This window comes from Cibotium barometz, chromosome 13, assembly GCF_041138505.1.
Source record: "Cibotium barometz isolate CiBa-2024 chromosome 13, ASM4113850v1, whole genome shotgun sequence".
Taxonomy (NCBI): domain Eukaryota; kingdom Viridiplantae; phylum Streptophyta; class Polypodiopsida; order Cyatheales; family Cibotiaceae; genus Cibotium; species Cibotium barometz.
Window position 1 is genome coordinate 18,447,328 of NC_141058.1, and position 23,122 is coordinate 18,470,449.

Below are 23,122 nucleotides of genomic sequence, written 5' to 3' on the forward strand. Positions count from 1 at the left end.
CCCTGGTGTCTTTTGACGGTCAAACTTTACCTTCTGACATACGATGCATTGCCTAACAAAAGCATCAACATCTCTTCTCAAGGTTGGCCAATAAAAGAAAGTCTCCACTGCTTTTACCGTGGCGTCAATACCTCTATGACCTGCATACGGTGGAGCATGACTTTCAATCATAACCTTGAGGCGCAATTGCCTGGTAACACACAATTTACCATGCATCAACAAAAAACCATCTCTGAGAGTATAATGATCATGCCGCTGACCCTCAGACATCTGATCATACAACCTGCCAAAGTCCTCTTCATGGGCATACTGCTCTTTCATTTCATCAAGCTCATGATGATAAGCAAGTGAAACTGCTGAGACCTGTGGCTTGCGTGACAAAGCATCTGCCACAACATTCTTTTTGCCTTCCACATACACAATTTGAAAGTGGAACATAGACAAAAAGTTTGCCCATCGCATATGCTTCTCTGAAAGCTTAGTTTGCGTGAGGAAATAACACAAGGTCTGATGATCTGTCTGCACAGTGAAATCAGCCCCAAGCAAATAGTGTTTCCATGTAGAAAGAGCATGAATTACAGCCAACATCTCTTTCTCATAAACCTGTAAATGCTTCTCGGCATCTTGCAATATTCTACTCTCAGAGGTTATCACATGTCCTTCCTGCATGAGAACTGCTCCAATGCTTTTTCCACATGCATCACATTGGACAACAAAAGCCTTTCGGAGGTCTGGTAATACCAATACTGGATCCGAAGTAAGCTTTTCTTTAAGCTTATTAAAGGCTGTAATTTCCTGATCAGCCCATCTAAACGGAGTTGCCTTCTTTGTTAAGGCATGAAGGGGTGAAGCAATTTCAGCAAAATACGATATGTACCGCCTGTAATAGGAATACAATCCCAAAAAACTGCGTACATCATGCACGGTCCTCAAATCTGGCCAATTAAGAATTGCTTCCATCTTCGATGGATCCATATGGACTCCATGCTTAGACACAATATGCCCCAAGAAGTGTATCTCTTGCAAGAAGAACTCACTCTTCTTGCCATTAATAACCAGCCTATGATTCTGGAGTTCTCCAAACACAATGGCCAAATGCCTTCTATGTTCCTCCTCAGTTTGTGAATGCACATTCATATCATCAAAGAATGTGCCCACAAACGCTCTCTGAGGCCGAAAAATCCTGTCCATCATTCTGTTAAATGTGACAGGTGCATTTGTCAAACCAAAGGGCATAACCAAGAACTCATACAACCCAAATGTGGTTCGAAATGTTGTCTTATGTACATCCTCGGGTCTAATACGTATCTGATGATACCGCTTTTCAAGTCAATCCGACTAAAGACTGTGGAGCCTTGTAAGCGGTCCAAAATGTCATCGATCCTCGGAATGGGGAATCGATTCTTGATGGTATTCTTGTTCAACGCCCTGTAATCAATACACATGCGCCAAGAACCATCCTTCTTTTGCACTAAGAGTACAGGTGAGCAAAAGGGTGATGAGCTAGGCTGTATCAATCCTTTATTCAAAAGCTCCTATACCTGACTCATAATTTCTTCTTCTTGGGCTGCACTAACACGGTACGGCGGTCTATTTGGTGGAGTACTACCAGGAATTAGATCAATGGTATGATCTTCTGGCCTTTCCGGAGGAAGCTCTCTTGGCAATGACTCGGAAAAACAATCTTGGAACCCACATAAGAAATCAGTCCTGTCCTTATCTAACGTAGACAAATTAGACTTAGACTCATTATCTTTTGCATCCTTTACATAAATCAAGTATGCGGAAAGATGTTTTTTCATTACTGATGAAATTGCCGAAGCTGATACAATAGGAACAGATTCCCCTTTAAGTTTTACATCCAAAATATGTTCTTTCTCTCTATGAGTCAAAGTGATCTCCCTATTGTATGTATCCACCACCGCATGTACTCTGTGGCACCATGGCATACCCAACAAAACATCACATCCATCAAGTGGCATGATGAAAAACTCTTCGCTGTCCACATAACCCTGCAAATGAAGCCTGAGCTTCCCAATAATAGGAGTGATGGGTTCTGCATACCCAGGACAAGCCATGTTAGCCTCATATAACGGTCCCATCTCCTCTGCACGGATCCCCAATCGGCCAGCCAAATCCGGTGAAATAAAGTTGGCTCTAGCATCTGTGTCAAAGAATATCAAGGCATTTTGATCTCTCACTTTGCCCCATGACCTGCACAACTCAGTCTCTTCACCACCTGGCTGTTCCCCAACAAGATCAGGAACTAACCGTGCAGAAGGTTTTGGTTTCTTTGACTTGGGCTCTCCTTTGGTGTCAGAGTTCTTTTGGGACTTTCTCTTGGGACAATTAAAAGACATATGTCCCTCTTCTGTACAGTAAAAACATTTCCGAGCATCCCTCAAAACCTCTCTCTCCTCAGGAGTTCTCTTGGGCATTGGCAACTTCTTATACCGCGTCTCTGTAGACCCTTTTGCAGCATGCCCTGACTTTTCAGATTTCTTGCTCGAATTCTTACCGCCTTTGAATCCAGATGAGACTCCAGTGAGTAACGCATTAGCTGTCATAGCATTCTCTATCATCTGTGACATGTTTGTTACTCGAGTCTTTATGCAATAGTCACGCACTTCCTTGGGCAGTCCACAACAATACTTCTCAACCTGCTCAGACAAAGGCACTGCACGATAAGAAGTAACTGGGAGTAAAGCTTCCCAAAACTTCTTATTGTAATCTTCAAGATTTTCACACTTTGAAGCATCCAACTTGTGCCATGCTGTCATTACATCCACCTCAAAAGTAGATGTGAGCCATACGGAAGAGAACACGTGTTTAAATTGTACCCAAGTAGATGGTGCTATGCCCTGCAGAAGAAGAGTAGACCACCACTGCAATGCATTCCCTTGAGAAAAGTGGCAGCTTTTCTCAATTTAGAGGTCTCTGTGTAATTACCACCAGAAAAAGCAGCATCAAACTGCTGTAAGAAGGTAAGTGCTTTTAACTTATCTTTGGCTCCACTGAATGTGTCAAATTTCACAGCAGCTATCCCTTCCTTATAATTCTTCGCCTTACCCATAGGCGTTAGATTATCATATGGAAGTGGCTTCACAAGATTGCTACCCGCAGCATTCATGCCCATCATAGGGTCAACATTACCCATTCCCACACCTGGCATGCTATACATTCCAGCCATGTTTCCAAATATACCATTATGCATACTGGGCTGCATGCCCCCATACATATTTGCTTGCATTCCAGGTTGCATGCCCCCAAACATGTTTCCTTGCATTCCGGACTACATACCACCATACATATTCCCCTGCATACCAAGCTGAAAATTGAAGGGAGAGAATTAGGGTTTCATGTGGGAGACATACACAGAGAAGAAGAAGGGAGAGAGAGAGAGAGAGAGATATGTGGGGATAAGTCAACTCATCAAGTGTACGAGTGTGTGACTTCCCTATCACACATGTATATTTGCTCTAGTACACATAGTGCACTTATTACATTAAAAGTACTAAGTGTACTATGGACTATAACTTATGGGCTTGTACACACTACAAGGGTGGGCATAATGCCTTTACCCCAACAACCTCCCACTTAAAGGCAAAGTGCCCTTAAATGAAGGAATAGAAAAATCAGCATGTACATGATAATATACAAGGCCATATCAAGGCTGAAACTGGCCTCATCCAATGCCCATCAAGTGTCTGCAATGAGCAAATCGCTTTGGAGGCAAACTCTTTGTCAACAGATCAGCCGGGTTGTCATCCGTATGAATCTTGACAAGCTGAATTTGCTTGTTCTCTATCACCTCTCTGATGAAGTGATACTTCACATCCACATGCTTCGTCTTTGCATGAAAGACAGGGTTCTTTGCCAACTGGATGGCACTCTGACTGTCACAATGCAACAATGGAATATCCCCTGTATAACCCAAATCAACCACTAACCGAGATAGCCATAATGCCTCCTTGCAAGCCTCTGTGGCTGCAATATACTCGGCCTCTGTAGTAGATAAGGCAGTGCCCTTCTGCATCCTGGATATCCATGACACAGCACCTCCTGTGAATGTAAACACATAACCGGTAGTAGACTTCCGGTTATCTGGATGACCGGCATAATCCGAATCCGTGTAACCATGCACTAATGGATCCTGTTTGCCAAAGCAAATGCACATATCCTGTGTGCTCTTCAGGTATCTCATGACACCTTTCACTGCTTCCCAATGCTTCTTGCCAGGTTTGGCCATGTATCTAGAAACCACTCCCACTGCAAATGCAATGTCCGGCCTGGTAGCAACCATGGCATACATGAGACGGCCACAAGCTGAAGCATACGGAATCTTGGCCATATCAGCCCTGTCACTATCCGACTGTGGGCTGTCCATAGCGCTGAGTTTCACATATGGAGGCAAAGGAGTACTAGTCTTCTTCCCCCCATCCATATTGAACCTCTGCAAAACTTTGCCAATGTATTCCTTCTGAGACAAATACAACGACAAATACAACACATGCTGATTTCTGTCCTGAAGTATCAGCATACCCAAAATGTGATTTGCATCACCCAAATCCTTCATATCAAAGGTCTGATGCAGCCTCTTCTTCAAGGCATCTATCTCTTTACGAGATTTCCCGGCAATCAACATATCATCAACATACAAGATGAGGATCAATAGACTGCCATTGGTGTATAAGCAATGATCTATGTCACTTCTCCTGAAATCCTGGGATTTCATGAATGTATCAAATTTATGATACTTGCGAGGCTCTTGTTGCCTTGCAGGCTCCTTATACATGCATGTTTCATCAAAAATGACATCATTGCTGCGTATAATCTTTCTATTCACTGGATCCCAAAGTCTATATCCCATTTCACCTCTGTCACCATATCCTAGGAATATGCATTTGTGAGACTTAGGATCAAGTTTGGTGCGCATTTCCCTGCGTATGTGCACGTACACAACGCAACCAAACACTCTCAAGTGCTTGTAGGTGTCCATACTTCCTCTGGCACTTTCCCACCAAGCCTCGTGTTAGGTGACTTGTTTATAAGATGAACGGCTGTCATAACAGCTTCAGCCCAAAAACCATGAGGTAACGCAGCATGTGACAACATAGAACGGACCTTCTCGTGAATGGTCCTGTTCATCCTCTCTGCTGTCCCGTTTTGTGGAGGATCATAAGGAGTAGAGAGCTCCCTCTTGATGCCTTTAGCATCACAAAAGTCCTGAAACTATTTGGACATATACTCTCCACCGTTGTGGGAACGCGAAGCCTTCAGTGTTTTGCCAGTTTGATTCTCAACATGAGCAACAAACTTCTGAAACACTGAGAATGTATCACTCTTCAAACGAAGAGGATAAACCCACACCTTGCGTGTGGCATCATCAATAAAAGACACAAAGTATTTTGCCCCTCCCAAAGAAAGCTGAGGCATCTCACATACATCTGTATGCACAAGCTCTAACTGAGCATCTTTCTGTCCAAGAGCTTTCTTGTGGGGGCACTGGAGTTGCCTGCCATATATACAATGCTCACAAAACTGAAAACTTGAGAACTTTAGGGAAGGCAAGTAACCAAAACGAGACAATTGCTCCATTCCTTTGACACTCATGTGTCCCAACCGGCTATGCCACATAGAGATTTCCGGCAGCTCGGTTGCATTTACATTAGCATGGTGGCAAACACCAGCATGCATGAAGTAAAGAGTGTCCACCTTAGAGCCTCTGGCAACAACCAGTGAGCCCTTACTAATCTTCCACTTTCCACGACCAAATGTGGTAACATAATCAGCATCATCAAGCTGTCCAGTAGAAAGCAGGTTCTTCTTGATCTCAGGCACATGCCTGACATCATGGAGCATAAGCTGTGAGCCATCTGAAAACACAAGTCTCACATCACCTCTGCCAAGAATCTTGCATGCATGGTTGTCACCCAAATAAACTACTCCTTCATTGCCAGCAGTATACCTGACAAACAAGTCTCTGCAACCTGTGACATGAAAGGAGGCACCTGAATCAATGATCCATGAGTGCATACCATGACCATCTCCTGCAAGAAGTGAATGGGCATCAAGTGAAGACGTGAATAGGACCTCATCCTCACTGTCACCTGCATGTGACACATTGACTTCTTCAATCTTGACTCCACTTTTGCCCTTTGGCTTTGCATCTTTGGCTTCATCTTTGTCTTTGTCTTTTCCTTTGCCCTTTTCCTTTTGATCATTCTTCCATTTGTAGCATTGCTTTTTGATATGTCCCTTCTTGCCACAATAATGGCATTCCAAGTCCTTTTTGGAGCGGGACTTGCTCCTTTCCCGTTCTTGGCTTTTACCCCTTTGCTGGGATCTCCCACGTGCATTCATTGCATTGGACTTTCCAACAGACTCTTGAAGAAGAGCACCCTCCACATCTGCATATGACAGCATAGCATTTGAATTGCTAGTTGCTGTCTTGAATGTGTCCCAACTCTCTGGCAAAGTGCATAAAAGAAAGGTGGCTTTGAACTCATCGTCCATTGCCAACTTTTGATTGATGACCTGGCTGACAACACCATTAAACTCATTTAGATGGGCTGTCATAGACGCCCCTTCCTTCATTTGAAGACCTATGAGTTTCTTCAACCAATACACTTTACTTGAGGCACTTTGCTGGGCATACAAGTCCTGCAATCTTTGCCATATTCCCCAAGCTGTCTTCTCTTCACGTATGCTGAAAAGTAAATCCATATCTTCCCATTCTTCAGCAGTAAGAGAAGCGGGCATTACACCCCTTTCTTTGATGGGCTTGTGCTGCTTCTTCTGGAGCAACACATTATAGCACTGGGTTTGCCAAATGTCATAATTATGTGAGCCTTCAAGCTTCTTGATGTGAAGCAATGAAGAGCTCTCACCTGTGGTTGCCATAGCAATATGCAACCTTTGTCAATGCCTGACTCCCTGCAAGATGTGCAAACACTGCACCAAAGCACACAAAGTGCTCACAGTTGTTCTCTCCCACTGCGGAAGCACAAATGCAACTCTACTTCCACTGTATGTGATAAAATCACCAAAATCTGGTTGCTGCAGAATTAGGACAGCACCTTAAATGTGCTCTGTTCCCCTTCCAAAGTACTGTGCAACAGTACTAAGTGCTCACCAATGATGTACCAAACCTGTACCGGCAAGTACAGCAGCTGAAAATGAGCCTTTTCCTCACTCAAATCAGTGTACAGCCATGCCAAAACTTGTACAAAGTTGTACCAAATCTGTACCAACAAGTACAGTAGCAATAAATGCTCTCTTGGCTGTCCAAATGAGTGAAAATCAGACCTTGACAGTCCTCACCATTGCATACAACAGTCCCGGACAGAAATTGAGCAAAAGCCCCTTGATTCAAGATCAATTTCTGATCATACATGGTACATTAACGCACATGAAGGCATCCAGAGTCTTCCCCCTGGCCACATATACATCCAATACATAAAAGCCCCTTGATTTACAGGCACATTGAGTGCTTGACAGGCATCAACACATTGCCCAAAGCATCGAATGCCAGTGCCTGCATGCAAATCATCTCAATCGGCACAAAACTGTCCAAAAGATGGATCCAGTGGGAAGGCACCACTATGACCCTGAGGTGGGTTCTTAGAACGCACCTCCTTCTTCTTCTTTTCGGGCTCAGAACGGGATCTCATTAATTCAGCAAACTTCTCACTTTGTGTGAGCTGCATAAACACATTCATAACACCGGCCAAACGATTTTTAAATTGAGCATCATCTTCCTCTTTATTAGGCATATCTTCTGGTTGTGTTACATCCTCATATTGCTCATCATCTGCAGCGTGTTCTCCTGCAAGAATATCCTCAGATTCATTTCTCTCAGGAGAGGTCTCTTGCTCTTCCTCTTCATGATAAAAATATTCGTCTTCTGTATCACACATGTTGCTGAATTTTTCAGCAATGACTTTCCTCGAGTCAACCACAAGCTCACCCCCCTTAAGAAAGTTGATGATGGGTCCCGGCAACGGAACCTTGAAACCGGCCTTTGGTAGAAACCAAAGTGCGGTAGACTAGCAGTCACCCTTCCACTTGTAGTCCAAATAAAATAACAAATTCAACTGGAGCTAGAGTGTCCCAAAACTGAAATGAAATCGACACCTGTTGGCCCCAAAGCTTGGCGCTCCTTCCGGTATTTCTTTATTCAAATTCAAAGAGATGTAAACCTGAGTACAACAAAACCAGCCAGGCGTATACACCTGTATGTCCAATCTGGCAACCCACAAGACCTCTTAGCACAGAGGATTCACACACAGATCTGTGTCCCACAAATGCAACACTCTGTGCTTCCCTCTGATCAACTAAGACAATTCAGCAGGGCAGCCTTGAGCACACATCTGGCATATCTCATGTACATGGTTCCACAACTGAGTTCACAAATAAGTCTGCGCTGTCTGTGTTAGCCTGTACCTGTCCGTACAGGTGTCTGCGCTTTCTGTCAGCTGTGCCTGTACTAGCAGCACAGCTGTCACCAAAACTTGCAGCACGTACAGCACCTGCCTTCAGTTTCTGTCAGCACCGCCTGAACCTGCAGCACGTACAGTACCCGCCTGCACAACAGCCGTCTGCAGTCTGAACCTGCGAGCACCGCCTGTACTAATCCGCACGCATGCAACCTGAACCTGCAGTCGTACAGCAGCCATGTGGCCTGTACCTGCAAGATCTGTACGGCCTGTTCTGTACGGAAAACAACAGTCCGCACAGCTCAACGCAGCTAGTCGACAGTTCTTTTCTTCTCTTCTCTACGCATGAAGCTTGCACGCCTCCCCAAGAGAGAGAGAGAGAGAGAGAGAGAGAGAGAGAGAGAGAGAGAGAGAGAAACGTGTAACTCCAAAAGTGGAGTTCTCTCTCTCCAAAAATATCCTAGGCCCTTACTTTAATATTTATTAAAGTTTCCTAGGGCCACTAAGGCCTAGGGGCCACCCCAATGTTAGAACATCAAAAATATTAATGTTCTTGGTCCCCCTTCACACTTGAGGATGTCCACACATCATTTCTTTTGTCCGGGCACCCCAAATATGAATCATTTAATATTTATTTTGCTCTGCAACCACCATGCCCACACTTGTGCTGTTCCATTTTCACAGGGTCATGACACGCCACACCAACTCATCAACAAACAACACACCCACAGGACATTGGGGGTGTTCCCGGCCAGTGTACTAGCACGAAACACACGAGAACAAGTCATGCGAAAACAAGTTTAGCAGAGAGCATGATACTCATGTGGTTACCACTCTTACACTCGCCATGCACGAGGCAGAATTGCGGCATGCCAGGTTTGGGCATGTGAATTATGGTAGTTTGATGCTATTGCAAAGGCATAAAATGGTATAGGATATGCCTTATGTAGAGCTGCCACCAAAACATGTATGTGAAGGGTGCATATTGGTTAAGATGCACATAAATGCATTTCCAAAAGATGGATCCACAAGGGCTGTCCGGAAATTACAGCTTGTGCACAATGATTTGTGTGGTCCTATGCGGACACCATCTATTGGAAAGCATCTATACTTTGTAACCTTTATCGATGATTACTTGAGATTTGCTTGGGTGTATCCGTTGAAAAGAAAATCTGATATATTTTGTCACATGCACTCTGCACTCAGTGCATGGTGACAAACTGGCTCATCATCAGCACTGCAACATTTGTACATTATTAGAACCCAGTAGGATGATACTTGTCATACACCGTGATCCCATTGTACATCCTCAGTCCAGGATAAGTCAGGCACGAGCTACGTAGGTCATTCCTCAGTCTTAGCGGGTTAGTTAGTCAGTCAAGTCCCTTAACCCACTTGGAGAGAATCATTCATGCATGTAGAGTGAGTAGAAGCCTTAGGGTTTGCATCGGAAATACTCTGCATTCTGCATAATATGCATTCATATGCCTGTGCATCATTTAGAACATCCCAAAAGCCTGAGGGAATTTACTAGGATTTATCTGATATTTTTTTCATATTTTATGGTATTTATTTAGCATTTAATGTCATTTATAAACATAAAGTTTATTAAATAAATGACCAGCCAACTTGAGTAGCCCCTAGTTAGTATAAATAGGCTTGCATAAGTTCTACCATTCAGTCTTCAGAAGCGAGGCGCTCTTCATCCTCATCCTTAGGAGCATCCACGCCTGCAGCCCTAGACTAATCCAACCTTCTTGGAGCTTCTACGTTTGCTTCTCCAGCCTGGAGATCTTGCGTTTTTGCTTCCATTAGCCATAGCAGTTCAACGCAGGAGTCCAGTAGTCTGTACAGCAGCTCAGCAGTACCTGCAGATCATAGGCGCCTACATTCAGCACCTTTTCAGGCCCCAATTCAGCAAGCATCTCTGTGTTTCTGCATATAACATAGCCAGCAGAGCAGGTGTTCAGTTCAGTCCAGCCTTGTGTTTACAGTTCTACAGCAGTCCTACCTTGCGTTTACAGTTCTACAGCAGTCCTACCTGCGTTTTCAGTCCAGCATCAGTTCTACAACAGTACCCCGCCTTCTGTGCATCATCCATACATGCAACAGTCATCTGGTGAAGGTAACATATCATTCATAAGCATTTACAGCATAGTTACATAGCTTAGAACAGTCCACCGCAGTCTTTTCTTAGCCTCAGGTGTGCAGCCCTTCCTCATGCCCTTGGGAAGAGTGCATAGGCTCGAGATCAGTTCATTGAGGTGTTTCTACAGCCGTGTACAGTTCAGCCAAGGTGTCGATCCTCCGAGATCTTGCGTTTGGCTTATCTGCAGTCCACAGTCGTTCTCTCTAAAGTAATAAAGCAAATACTATCTCGTTATCGGGATAGGGGACCCTTCAGTGGGTAATTTGGGACCCAATCTGGTGTACAGTTCTCATATCTCTCTCTCATCTCTTTAAAGTTTGAAGTATTAAAGTGGATTGCTAAACTCATGAAACTTAGGATACAGAAGACGGTGTGAGCACTTGTGTGACAGGATCCTCCAATACAAAGACTTCCGCTGCATATTACAGTGGTATCAGATTCAGATTGTCCACACACTGTAGCTTAGCGTGGGGGCGTCCTTTGATGGTTAGATTGGGTTCCGGCACGACCATCGACTTCAGCATCATGTCTACAGGAGAGAGTAGTCATCAGCCGGAAGACGTCTCCCCCGAAGGAGACCATGTTCTTCCGCCTACAGCAGACACCATAGCTCTTCTGAGAGCTCAGAACCAGCTGCTCATGGAGCGTCTCCAACTCTTGGAGGCAGCAGCAGCACGTCCTCCTCCGCCTCCAGTAGCACCCGACTACATCTCCCTCTTCTTTCAGATGGAACAACAAAGAAGAGAGGATGAGGCCCGAAGGAAAGAAGAAAAAGCAGAAAGACAGGACTATGAGCTAGCCCAACGCAGGATAGACGAAGACCGACGTCACGTTGAACTCACCGCTCGGGAACGCCAACGTGAGCTTGATCGAGAACGTATGTTACTCGAGCACCAACAGGAAAAGGAGGCCATAGACTTGAGGTATCAGCAGCTCTCCTCAGTCTCCCCAGTCATAGGTGTCAGCAGCTTGCAGCAGCATCAACCGTCATTCGCAGTCAACCAAACTTCAGTAAGTATGATGTGGTAAGTGTGATCATTTAATAGTTAATCAATTCATTCATCAGTTTAATGCTCATTTTCCATTAGCTAGGATCACAGACCCACAAGATAAAGTCCACTTAACAACTCCCCATCTCACTGGTGAGGCAGTCACTTGGTGGCAGCATTGGTCTAGTATTCATACAGACCAAACCACAGGTGTCACAGCCTTTGACTGGGACATCTTTGTCCATGATCTGAAGACCAGATTTCTCCCGTCCCAGTACATGACCGATCTGAAAGATGAGTTCTATGGACTTAGATAGAACGGATCCCGAGTGCTTCAGTTTTCTAGAAAGGTTATTACTTTAGCACAGCAGGTAGGGCTATCTGCACAGGCAATTCATTTGTGGATTGGACTCCAACATTCGGTTCACAGTTCGCAACTTTGAACCAAGTACATATGACCGGGCTCTGACTCTTACTGAGAATGAAGAAATGAAGATGAACGGAGGCAAGCCCCAGCAGTCATCACAGTCCAGTACCAAACCCCAATAGGGGAAGGGTAATTCGTCTTCTAAAGACACTAAGATAGACACGAGTCCTAGCTCTAGTTCAGGGGGTAAGGAATCCAAGCCTAAGAAGACTCCCGAGGAAAAGGCTCAAGCAGGCATCACTGGAGACTATCTTCCTCTAGAGAAGCAAAAGATTGTATCAGTCAGAAAATCGATGTTTTTTCTGTCATACCATTGGGCATGGTAAAAAGGCAAGCGGAGCAAGCCTCCAAAGAGTCTTCTGCTGCCACAGTTGCCGCAGTATCCCTCGCTTCTCCAGACCCGCCTGTTACCACCAATGCGGTTCAGATCTTACCTTCTATGCATCCCATACCATTCGTGGTACTTGATGCTAAGCAAGAGGGTGAGGCAACAACCACACAGAAAAGCCTGATCCAGGCTTATGGCTTTGCCAAGGGCCGATAGTTCATATTCCTATTTGACATGGACAGTTCTGAGGATGCCATCTCTTCCCAGTTGGCTACCAACATGAGCTATACCTTAGTGCCCTATCATTTGGGAGGTAGATGGGTTTACACCTGGTCTCGGCACCCACATCTATCAGAAGGCACAATAGTTTTCTTTTCAAGTTCAAAAGGCCTCATTCCAGCGAGATTTCATTGTCTCTCCTCTTTTTGACATGATCTTAGGAATCGAGTGGTTTCGTCAGTATGAACCTATTCCCAATTGGGGGCAGGACACCTTTATTATCTCGAAAGGTTTTCCCGAGCCTGTCATGATTCGGGGGGATAGGAGCATGGCGTTCCTATGATTTCTCATCTCCAGGCTCGACGAGCTATGTGCAAGGGAGTAGCAGAAGGAGAATTGATTTATGCTCAGACAGCTTCTATCTCATCGATAACCGCTGTCTTATCTTCTTTAGTCTCTCAGCTGTGGGTGGCAGATCTCCTTTCTCATTCAGACATTTTTAGAATAGCAGTCAATTCTCAAATATTTGAAACCTATTTCTTATGGACACATTTTCACAGTCACCACAGACCACCAAGCACTTAAGTGGCTCCCGACGATGCCAAGTGCCCAGTGGAGTGATCAGCACTCTAGACAGGGTCAGCTCTTCCACCAGTTTGGAGGAATGATCAAGTACATCCCTGGTCAGCATAACCGAGTAGCAGATGTTCTTAGTAGAAAGACCAGCATCCAGACCAGTCAGGAGTCTACCATTCTCAACATTCCTGGAAAAGACTTAAATAGCATAAAAGATCAGTATGTCGATTGTGCAGAGTTTGGTACTCAACCCAGTTTGGCTCTCAATTTTGAACCTGGCCTTTATTCAGTTCACAGACAGGTAAATAAGTTTAGACGAGATATCCACTTCAAGAAAGGGGATTGGGTCTATTTGCATACATTCCGTAGTTTTGGCTCTTTTCCAATAGTCAAAAAGTTAAGTGATGTCTCCATGAAATTAAAGTTGCCTACCAGTTGGACAATGCATGATGTTTTCCATGTTTCTTGGCTAAAACCATATGTTGGTCCAGAAGTGTTTGATGTTTCAGATGAACAGCAGCCAGACGTGGTAGATGAAGCAGAAGTCATCGAGCCCAAGCAGATCCTTCTTCATCGTTGGAAGCATGGTTCCGGTCGACGGATACGTCAGTTCTATACGAAATTCCGAGATCGAGGCACCCACGAAGCTGTATGGCTCGACGAGGAGTTCTTCCAGGAGTACCCCCAGTTGTTGGCGGACTGCTTGGAAGCCATGAACCTGACGCCAAGCTAAGCACGAGGGAATGTCACATGCACTTTGCACCGAGTGCATGGTGACAAACTGGCTCATCATCAGCAGTGCAACATTTGTACATTATTAGAACCCAGTAGTCGTACACCGTGACCCCATTGTACAACCTCAGTCCAGGATAAGTCAGGCACGAGCTACGTAGGTCATTCCTCAGCCTTAGTGGGTCAGTCAGTCAGTCAAGTCCCTTAACCCACTTGGAGAGAATCATTCATGCATGTAGAGTCAGTAGAAGCCTTAGGGTTTGCATCAAAAAGCACTCTGCATCCTACATAATATGCATTCATATGCCTGTGCATCATTTAGAACATCCCAAAAGCCTTAGGGAATTTACTAGGATTTATTTGGTATTTTTTTTCATATTTTATGGTATTTATTTAGCATTTAATGTCATTTATAAACATAAAGTTTATTAAATAAATGACCAGCCAACTTGAGCAGCCCCTAGTTAGTATAAATAGGCTTGCATAAGTTCTACCATTCAGTCTTCAGAAGCGAGGCGCTCTTCATCCTCATCCTTAGGAGCATCCACGCCTGCAGCCCTAGACTAATCCAACCTTCTTGGAGCTTTTACGTTTGCTTCTCCAGCCTGGAGATCTTGCGTTTTTGCTTCCATTAGCCAGAGCAGTTCAACGCAGGAGTCCAGTAGTCTGTACAGCAGCTCAGCAGTACCTGCAGATCATAGGCGCCTACATTCAGCACCTTTTCAGGCCCCAATTCAGCAAGCATCTCTGTGTTTCTGCATATAACATAGCCAGCAGAGCAGGTGTTCAGTTCAGTCCAGCCCTGTGTTTACAGTTCTACAGCAGTCCTACCTTGCGTTTACAGTTCTACAGCAGTCGTACCTGCGTTTTCAGTCCAGCATCAGCTCTACAACAGTACCCCGCCTTCTGTGCATCATCCATACATGCAACAGTCATCTGGTGAAGGTAACATATCATTCATAAGCATTTACAGCATAGTTACATTGCTTAGAACATTCCACCGCAATCCTTTCTCAGCCTTAGTGTGCAGCCCTTCCTCATGCCCTGAGGAAGAGTGCATAGGCTCGAGATTAGTTCATTGAGGTGTTTCTATAGCCGTGTACAGTTCAGCCAAACTTCCGATCCTTCGAGATCTTGCGTTTGGCTTATCTGCAGTCCACAGCCATTCTCTCTAAAGTAATAAAGCAAATACTATCTCGTTATCGGGATAGGGGGCATAATAGCAGGGGAACCCCGTTTCCCCCCATTGGGAACGGTGGAACGCGTTCTCCCATGGCCAGCATGAAGGGAACGATGGAAACGGGGGTCAGGAACGACGAGGTGGTGGAACGTCCGTGGAACGCCAGGGAACGACCGTGGAACGCCGGTGGAACGTGAGATGGAACATTGGGCTGCCGTTCCCCCACGTGGGAACGATGACGTGGATTTTTTTTAAAAAGAAAAATAGAAGCCCGACACCCGTACTGTTGTCGCCTTTCGTCCGTTGCTTTTCGAAAGTTCACTGCCCGACGCCCGTACTATAGTCGCCGACCTGCAGCTTGCCTGTCACTTGCAGCTTGCCCGACGCCCGTCACCTGCAGCCTGCCCGTCACCTGTGGGCCGTGGCCCTGTAGGCTGTACTGCTGTCGCCTGCAGGCCCTGCCTGCCTGCCGTACTGTTCTGTACTAGGCAGTACAGTCGCCCCAGCCTCTAGGTCCCCAGCCCTTGCCGTGTACATACTACAGTGTACACTAGTGACTACATTCTACTACAGTCTACATAGTATAAGTCCACAACAGTAGTACACTCAAGTTCTCAACACTGTGCCTGGTGCCAACTTGCAAGCAGCAACAGTGCAACCTGCCTGGGCCTTGTGCAACAGAGTGATCAAGACCCAAGTTCAACAGTTTACATCTTTAGAAGGCAAGGCAGCAAGCTTTTCTCTTTCTTCTCTCTCTCTTTCTTTGTTTAAACTTTTGGTGTTTTAAAAATTACCTATGTCACAATCTGGACTGCACAGTCTCTCCCCATTAAACAATAGACAAAAAAAGGACTCATTTCTCTGTAATGGTTAACTTTGAAAGTCTATTAAACTTTTTGCCCGAATTTGCAGAAATCATGGCTTACTCGGGTTCAAAGCGATCGGCTTCGAATGCTACTTGGTGGGACGAGGTTGAAAGGCTAGAAAGGTATTCATCTAAGGGAGGTGCAACACGATGGAAATGCAAGCAATGTAACAAAGAGAAGTCAGGAGAAGCAAACTCTGTGTGAGCACATCTATGCCATGTAAACAATGAAAAAGCACAAGTTAACAAATGCCCAGGGACAACACCTGAAATGCATAGAGAGCTTTTGGCAAAGTACCCAAGTGAAGAGTAGAAAGCATGTGCAAGAAAGAAACCGGCAATTGATGCATCTTACTTCAATAGACATGGGGAAGATGTACACTTGGAAGATGGACAACAGTATGGAGGACTTGGGAGCTTTGCATTTTTCCAAGATTCGCAGTCTATGGATGCAAGTTTCAGCAAGGAGCAAACCTTGGGAGCAGCTTGGGATCCCCGCAAGAAAGAGAGGGTAGATGCAGCTGTTGCAAGGTTCTTTTATCATGATCATGTAGCATTCAATGTTGCCAGGTCTCCATATTTCATTGAAATGGTCCAGGAGATTGCATAGTATGGTCCAACATACAAGCCTCCTTCGTATGAGACACTACGCACCACCTTGTTGCAAAAGGAGAAAGCTGCAATTGAATGTGCTTTAGAGTCTGTGCATGAAAGTTGGACAAAGAATGGTGTGTCACTTATTGTGCAGATGGTTGGAGTGACACTCGAAAAAGGTCCATTCATGGCATGGTTCCTTATTCTCCAGGAAGAATGCAATTTATTTCCTCACATGATGCTTCTGGGACTGGAAAAACTGCAGATCAGCTTGTGGAAGAGTGGGCCGAAGGTATTGAGAAAGTTGGACCAGAGAATGTTATTCAGTTATTAGCTGATGGTGAGGCAACAAATAGAGCAGCTGGTCTTAATCTTGAAAACAGGTATCCGCATATCACATTTAGTCCATGCTTTGCTCATTGTTTGAGCAACTTATTGAAGGATGTTGGCAGCTTGCCATGGATTGATCCACACATTCAAAAAGGCAAGGAGATAATAAGCTTCATTCAAAACCATCAGTTTATTTTGAATGAATTCCGCACGAGATTGTCCAAAAAGGATCTCTTGAAGTACTTAGAGACATGCTTTGGTTATAACTTTCTCATGATGAAGAGGTTATCCAAAGTGCAATTGCCTTTGAAGCAGTTGGTTGTATGCAATGAGTGGACGGAATGGGCTCTTTCTCGGTCAAGAGCCGGCATAGAGGTTGCAAGAACCATACAAGACTTCACATTTTGGGATGAAGTCAACACTATCAATGCTATGATGAAGCCGATCATGCGCTTGATGCGGATTGCAGATGGACAGGAGCCATGCATTGGCAAGGTTTATGAGGGGGCTGACCGAATGATCGAGAAAATAGGCGAAATGGGCTTGTCTGATAAGAAATATGCAGAGGTTCGAGAATTATGTAAAGCACGATGGAATGGTTATCATTCTCCTATGCATGCTGCTGCGTATGTCTTGGATCCTGAGTTCCAAGGATGTGGACAAGAGGCTGATGATGAGGTGATGGATGCTTGGGAGACAGTGCTTTCTAGGCAGGTTCGTGATGCAAATAAATGAAGGTTGGTGAAAGACCAACTTGGATTTTATCGCAGCAAGTTGGGAAGGTTTGGATCGGCTGATGCACAGAGAGATAGGTTTAAGATAGGGGCTGCTTTATGGTGGGAGGATTATGGGGCTCGTACACCACAGCTTCAATCATTGGCAGTAAGGATCTTGTCTCAAGGTGCAAGCTGCTCTCCGATTGAGCAACTATGGACTGTGTTCGGCCATGTTGCATCCAAGAAGAAGAACAAATTTGGGACAAAACAAGTCAATGACTTGATTTTTGTAAGTGCTAATTTGCGCTTGCTTGGTGATATGGCTTCTCCCAAACCAGAGTTTATATTGCTTGATGAGTCGTCCTCGGATGATGATGAGACACATGGACTTGCAGATCTTGGTCAGGATGGGATTGAAGATTTGGATGCTACAGATGTTGGTCTTGATGATATGGCTTTCTTGGATGACATAGATGATAGTCTCCTTGATGGCATCACTGGCAGTAGCCATGCATGATATCTCCTTATTACTATTTGCATGTCACCTTGAGGCTTGGACTTTGGACTTGGATTGTTTCTTTATCTAGGCTGTGCCATGTGGGCCACATTTTGTGCTTTTTGTCACTTATGTCATGTATGATGTGGGCTAATTTATTTTGACTTGTGAGATTTGTTCAGTGTTAGTATCTAGCCATGCAAATTGTGGTGCACTAGACTTTAGTGTGTCTCTGATTTGGTTATATAAATGAGCATTGTATGTTAAGATTTATTGTCATTTCTAGGAATTATCTAGGTCGTTCCCTGTTTCCATTCCCCCTCGTTCCTGTTCCCCCTTTTTCCCGTTCCCGTTCCCCTAGTGGTACTTTCGTCCCGTTCCCGTTCCGTTGCTACTATGATAGGGGGCCCTTCAGTGGGTAATTTGGGACCCAATCTGGTGTACAGTTCTCATATCTCTCTCTCTCATCTCTTTAAAGTTTGAAGTATTAAAGTGGATTGCTAAACTCACGAAACTCAGGATATAGAAGACGGTGTGAGCATTAGTGTGACAGGATCCTCCAATACAAAGACTTCCGCTGCATATTGCATATTTGCATGTTTTCAACATTTTGTGGCATAAGCTGAAAATCAAACAGGTTGTGAAGTGCAGACACTCCGTACAGATCAAGGGGGGAATACATGTCGAGTGCTTTCAAAGCTTTTATGGTAGAAAAAGGCATAAAGCATCAATGCATGATACCATATTCTCCTCAGCAAAATGGTGTCGTGAGAGAAAGAACAGGTCTTTGATGGAAATGGCTAGAAGGATGGTTAAAGACAAAGGCCCGTCTCACAAATTTTGGATGGAGGCAATAATGTGTGCTACACATGTTGAATAGATGCCCTACCAAAGCATTGAAAACCATAACGCCGTATGAGGCAAACCTAAAGTTGATCACTTTAGAGTTTTTGGATGTATAGCTTATGCACATGTACCTCATCAATTGAGAGGCAAGCTTGATGACAAAGCAGGAAGTGCATATTTGTGGGTTATAGCAATGGTAGTAAAGGCTACTGTCTCTTTAATCTTTCCACACAAAGGATTTTGGACAGCAGAGATGTTGTATTTGCTGAAAATTTAGACCAGCCATTGGTTGAATTTTTTTGACAGCCACCTTCGGGCCCACTTAACATGTTTGAAGGACTTCTCCCGTTGGGAATTGATGGCTCGACAGATCAGCCATCAACTTTGCCTAATGGACAGCATTTGGGTGCTCAAAATCAGACCTGAATGAGCTCATTACACCTCAAAATGTGGAGGAAGCAGTGGAGCAAGAGCGGACAGCAACGGAAGAGGCTAGAGTTATGCCTCATTGGTTGCTCTGTACTTTATAGGGGAGAAAACTTTCAGCTCCACTTAGTAGCAAGACTCGGGCTGGTTCACGTAATGCAAGAGAATAGGTAGATGTTGCTTGCATGAGTACACTTTCATAAGCGTTAGGTGTCAAAGCTTGTCATTTAACCCACTTCGAGAACAATTAGTGCATACAGGTCACCTTAGCATCGCAAACATTTAGAAGCATGTTTAACACAGGGATTAAAGGCTCTAGGCCAGTGCTCGGGGCCAGCCTATGAGCCTTGCTTTGTGGGCTAACATGGGCCACAGTAAATAGGGCCATACAAGGTGCCTTAGTCGGCAGCCCTACATGAGCTTGGATAGCAGTCGGCCAGTAGTGGCAGTAGTTGGCCAGAAGAAATGAGCAGGCGCACCACACGTGTGAATCAATATCTGATATGCACCATTTAATGCTTATTATTAGCAGTCGTGAGTGTCTTCCTCTGGCTGACAACAGTAGACTGGACCGACCAGCAGCAAATAGGCATATATAAGCAGCCCTTCAGCTCTTGCATAAATCATCTCATTCTTCATAGAATTCAGCAGTCATACATTGCAGAAAGTATGTGCGCTTAAGACTTTGGTCTTTTTAAAAAGCATACATTAATTCAGCCAAGACCTCTTTGTGCTACAGTCCAAGGCAGTCCGAAGCTATCTTCGGCATTTAGCCTTCAGTGTTGCATCTCCCTCAGCAGATCTGGGTGTTCATAAGGTTCTCCAAGTGGCTTCACAGTTGTCTTCAACCTGTTTGATGGTTTAGACGTTTGGTCTACATCGTCCTTGTGTTTGGCAATCCTCCGTCAATCATCTTCTGTAAGTTTTATGCATTGGAAAGAAGTTCTCCAAAGCAATAAAGCAAATACTTGTGCTTGCAGGAGGGGCCCCCGTAAGTGGTAGATTGGGACCCAACCTGTTTCGTCTCTGCATTCTCTCTCTTTTCGGTGCGTGAATAAAAGATTGAAGTGGATACATAAAGGTATAAAGATCTTGCTGTGCGTTACATGATCATACCAGTTGCATGTTACACCTCCCAGTCATAGTTGCCTACAAAAGCACTCCCGAGCCTGAGCGTGAGGCTAGACCAACACCATTCACTGGTGTCGTTTGCTACCAGGACGCACATCCATGCTTAAGCTGGACTAAGGCATGTGTATTGATTCTCTAGGTCTCCACCCACATGGGAGTTTCCGATGACAATCCTAAACCTGTTTTACAGCCCATAGCCAACAATACCCCATCCAAGGGACCTAAGATAAGAATGAGATAAAGTTCTTATTGAGTTTACATATTTGATATAGGAAACATGGCATTGAGAAAATTAATCTTTCTTGAGTGGAATGGCTCCTAGCTCATTGATGTCTGGTAGCTTCAACTCTGGGCCGCTTTGTATGTTTTTTGACTGAGGTTGTGAAACTGTGTCACATTATATATATATATATATATATATATATATATATATATATATATATATATATATATATATTGTTGGCCCAATGTTCTTTTTGTTCTGCCAAGTGATTTGTCTTTGGTTGTTGAACGCCTTGTTTTCAGCTGATGATCATCTAGCATCTGGATTGGGTCCGTGGACTGCAGACTCTACTATGGTTTTGAGGGTCAACACTTTGCACATCAGCTCTGCTATACTTGCTGCTGAAAGCCCGTTTTTTTACAAAGTAATACATGTCCTGCTCGAATTTCAGCTCTGGCTTATGCAGTTTGTGTTGCTTCAGAATTTCTAGTCACCTGATGTTAACACTGGTCTTTACAGCTCTTCTCCAATGGTATGAGAGAATCAGAAAAAAAAGATGTCACTCTGCGCACAAATGTTTCTGGTATGCTTTGTGAGAGTATTTGTGGTATATATAGGTTGCAGTTCTTTGGTGCTCTCATTGAAAGTTTATCGATGTTTCTCCTTGCTGCAGAAGAGGCAGCTTTGATGGATATGTTGCAGTTCATATACACAGGAAGACTGCAAGCTAGCACTGCCTCATCACTGCTTGATGTTCTTATGGCTGCTGATAAGTATGAAGTAGCATCTTGCATGCGTCAGTGCAGCAGGCTCTTACAAAATCTTCCAATGACACCGGATTCTGCTCTTCTGTATCTGGACCTGCCGTCAAGTGTGCTGCTTGCAGATGCATTGCAGCCACTAACAGATGCAGCTATAAGTTTCCTTGTATTACAGTATAAGGATTTCACAAGGTTATACAGTCTTTTGTTACTGAGTCAGTATCTGGAATTGCCGTGTGGTAGTAGTTGTCAGAACTATGACTCTAGCGTTTATTTTGCATCAAGCTGGGATTTTTACTAGCAGGGACTCTTGTTGCTTGCAGGTATCAGGAAGAAGTCATGAATTTGCCTTTGGCAGGCATAGAAGCTGTGCTCTCAAGTGATGACCTCCAGGTAGCATCAGAAGATAATGTTTATGATTTTGTGTTCAAGTGGGCAAAAGCTCACTATCTCAAACTGGAGGAGAGGAGGGAGGTTTTGGGAAGTAGACTACTTCACCTTGTTAGGTTTCCCATGATGTCAACCAGAAAACTTAGAAAGGTGTTAGCATCTTCTGAGTTAGATCATGAAGTTGCATCCAAGGTTGTTTTGGAGGCTTTGTTTTACAAGGCAGAAGTACCGCACAGGCAGCGACAACTAGCTATGGAGGACACAATATACAGGAAATATATTGAAAGGTCATACAAGTACCGTCCAGTGAAGCTATTGGAGTTTGAGAACCCACATCAGCAGTGCATTGTCTATCTAGACTTGAAGAAAGACGAGTGTAGTACATTGTTTCCACAGGGCAGGGTGTATTCTCAAGCGTTCCACCTAGGGGGCCAGGGTTTTTTCCTCTCTGCTCATTGTAACATGGACCAGCAAAGCTCCTTCCACTGTTTTGGATTATTTCTAGGTATGCAGGAGAAAGGCTCTGTAAGTTTTGCGGTGGATTATGAGTTTGGTGCTCGCCAAAAACCCAGCAAGTCGTTTGCTGTCAAATATAAAGGCACTTATAAGTTTACTGGAGGGAAAGCAGTTGGATATAGAAACCTTTTCGGTTTGCCCTGGACTTCCTTTGTAGCTGAGGATAGCCCCTATTTTATTGACAATGTGCTTCACTTACGAGCAGAGCTAATCATCAAACCAGAGTAATGTTATGTATATCCTTCCTAAATGGAATTGTAGAAATGGCTTTTATAATTAATTCTGGGTAAACACGAGCAATGAGGTCTGGTCACCTCGTCCATTTTTTTCTTTGTGGAACTTTTCAGGCCATCAGGCAAATGCCCTTATGACCTACTTTTGTGGTTTAATTACTTGTTTAATAGTTTTCTTGGTGCCGTCTGTGCCTCCAACCTTGGCAGGATCACAAGGTGTTGAAAGCTTCCTTTAATCAATGGCAACTATCCTGTTTTCTTGTGTGGCTCGGTTTTGTTTTGTTTTTGAATACGGTGACTGGCAAATAATGATGTACGAGACTGATAATCATGATTATGTCTTGAAGTGGGCAAAACATGATCCACAAGACTATCATATGCATGCCCACTACAACGAAGTTCTCGTTTGAATAAGTGTACCTGAGGATTGTTCTGTAAACTATGTACAAAATTGATTGGAGTACAAAAGCGAAACTTTTCTAGGAGTTCTTTATAGTATGTACATGTTTAAAATTTAAATATACTGTAAGTAGCAAAAAATGATGTAAAGGTGCGAT

General features: G+C 44.2%; 1 protein-coding gene across 4 annotated transcripts in view; it reads left to right on the top strand.

Annotated features, from left to right (window-relative positions):
• LOC147632447 (BTB/POZ domain-containing protein POB1-like) overlaps nucleotides 1–22,759 on the top strand; it is a 56,916-nt gene extending 34,157 nt beyond the window's left edge. For all 4 annotated transcript variants that reach the window (XM_086807273.1, XM_086807271.1, XM_086807272.1 and 1 more), the window contains 4 exons: nucleotides 20,968–21,089; nucleotides 21,185–21,248; nucleotides 21,339–21,618; nucleotides 21,750–22,759. In XM_086807273.1, coding sequence (XP_086663399.1) covers nucleotides 20,968–21,089; nucleotides 21,185–21,248; nucleotides 21,339–21,618; nucleotides 21,750–22,560 — 1,277 coding nt within the window. In that variant the 3' untranslated portion in view covers nucleotides 22,561–22,759. The remainder of the gene's footprint in view (nucleotides 1–20,967; nucleotides 21,090–21,184; nucleotides 21,249–21,338; nucleotides 21,619–21,749) is intronic.
• Nucleotides 22,760–23,122: the final 363 nt, after the last annotated feature.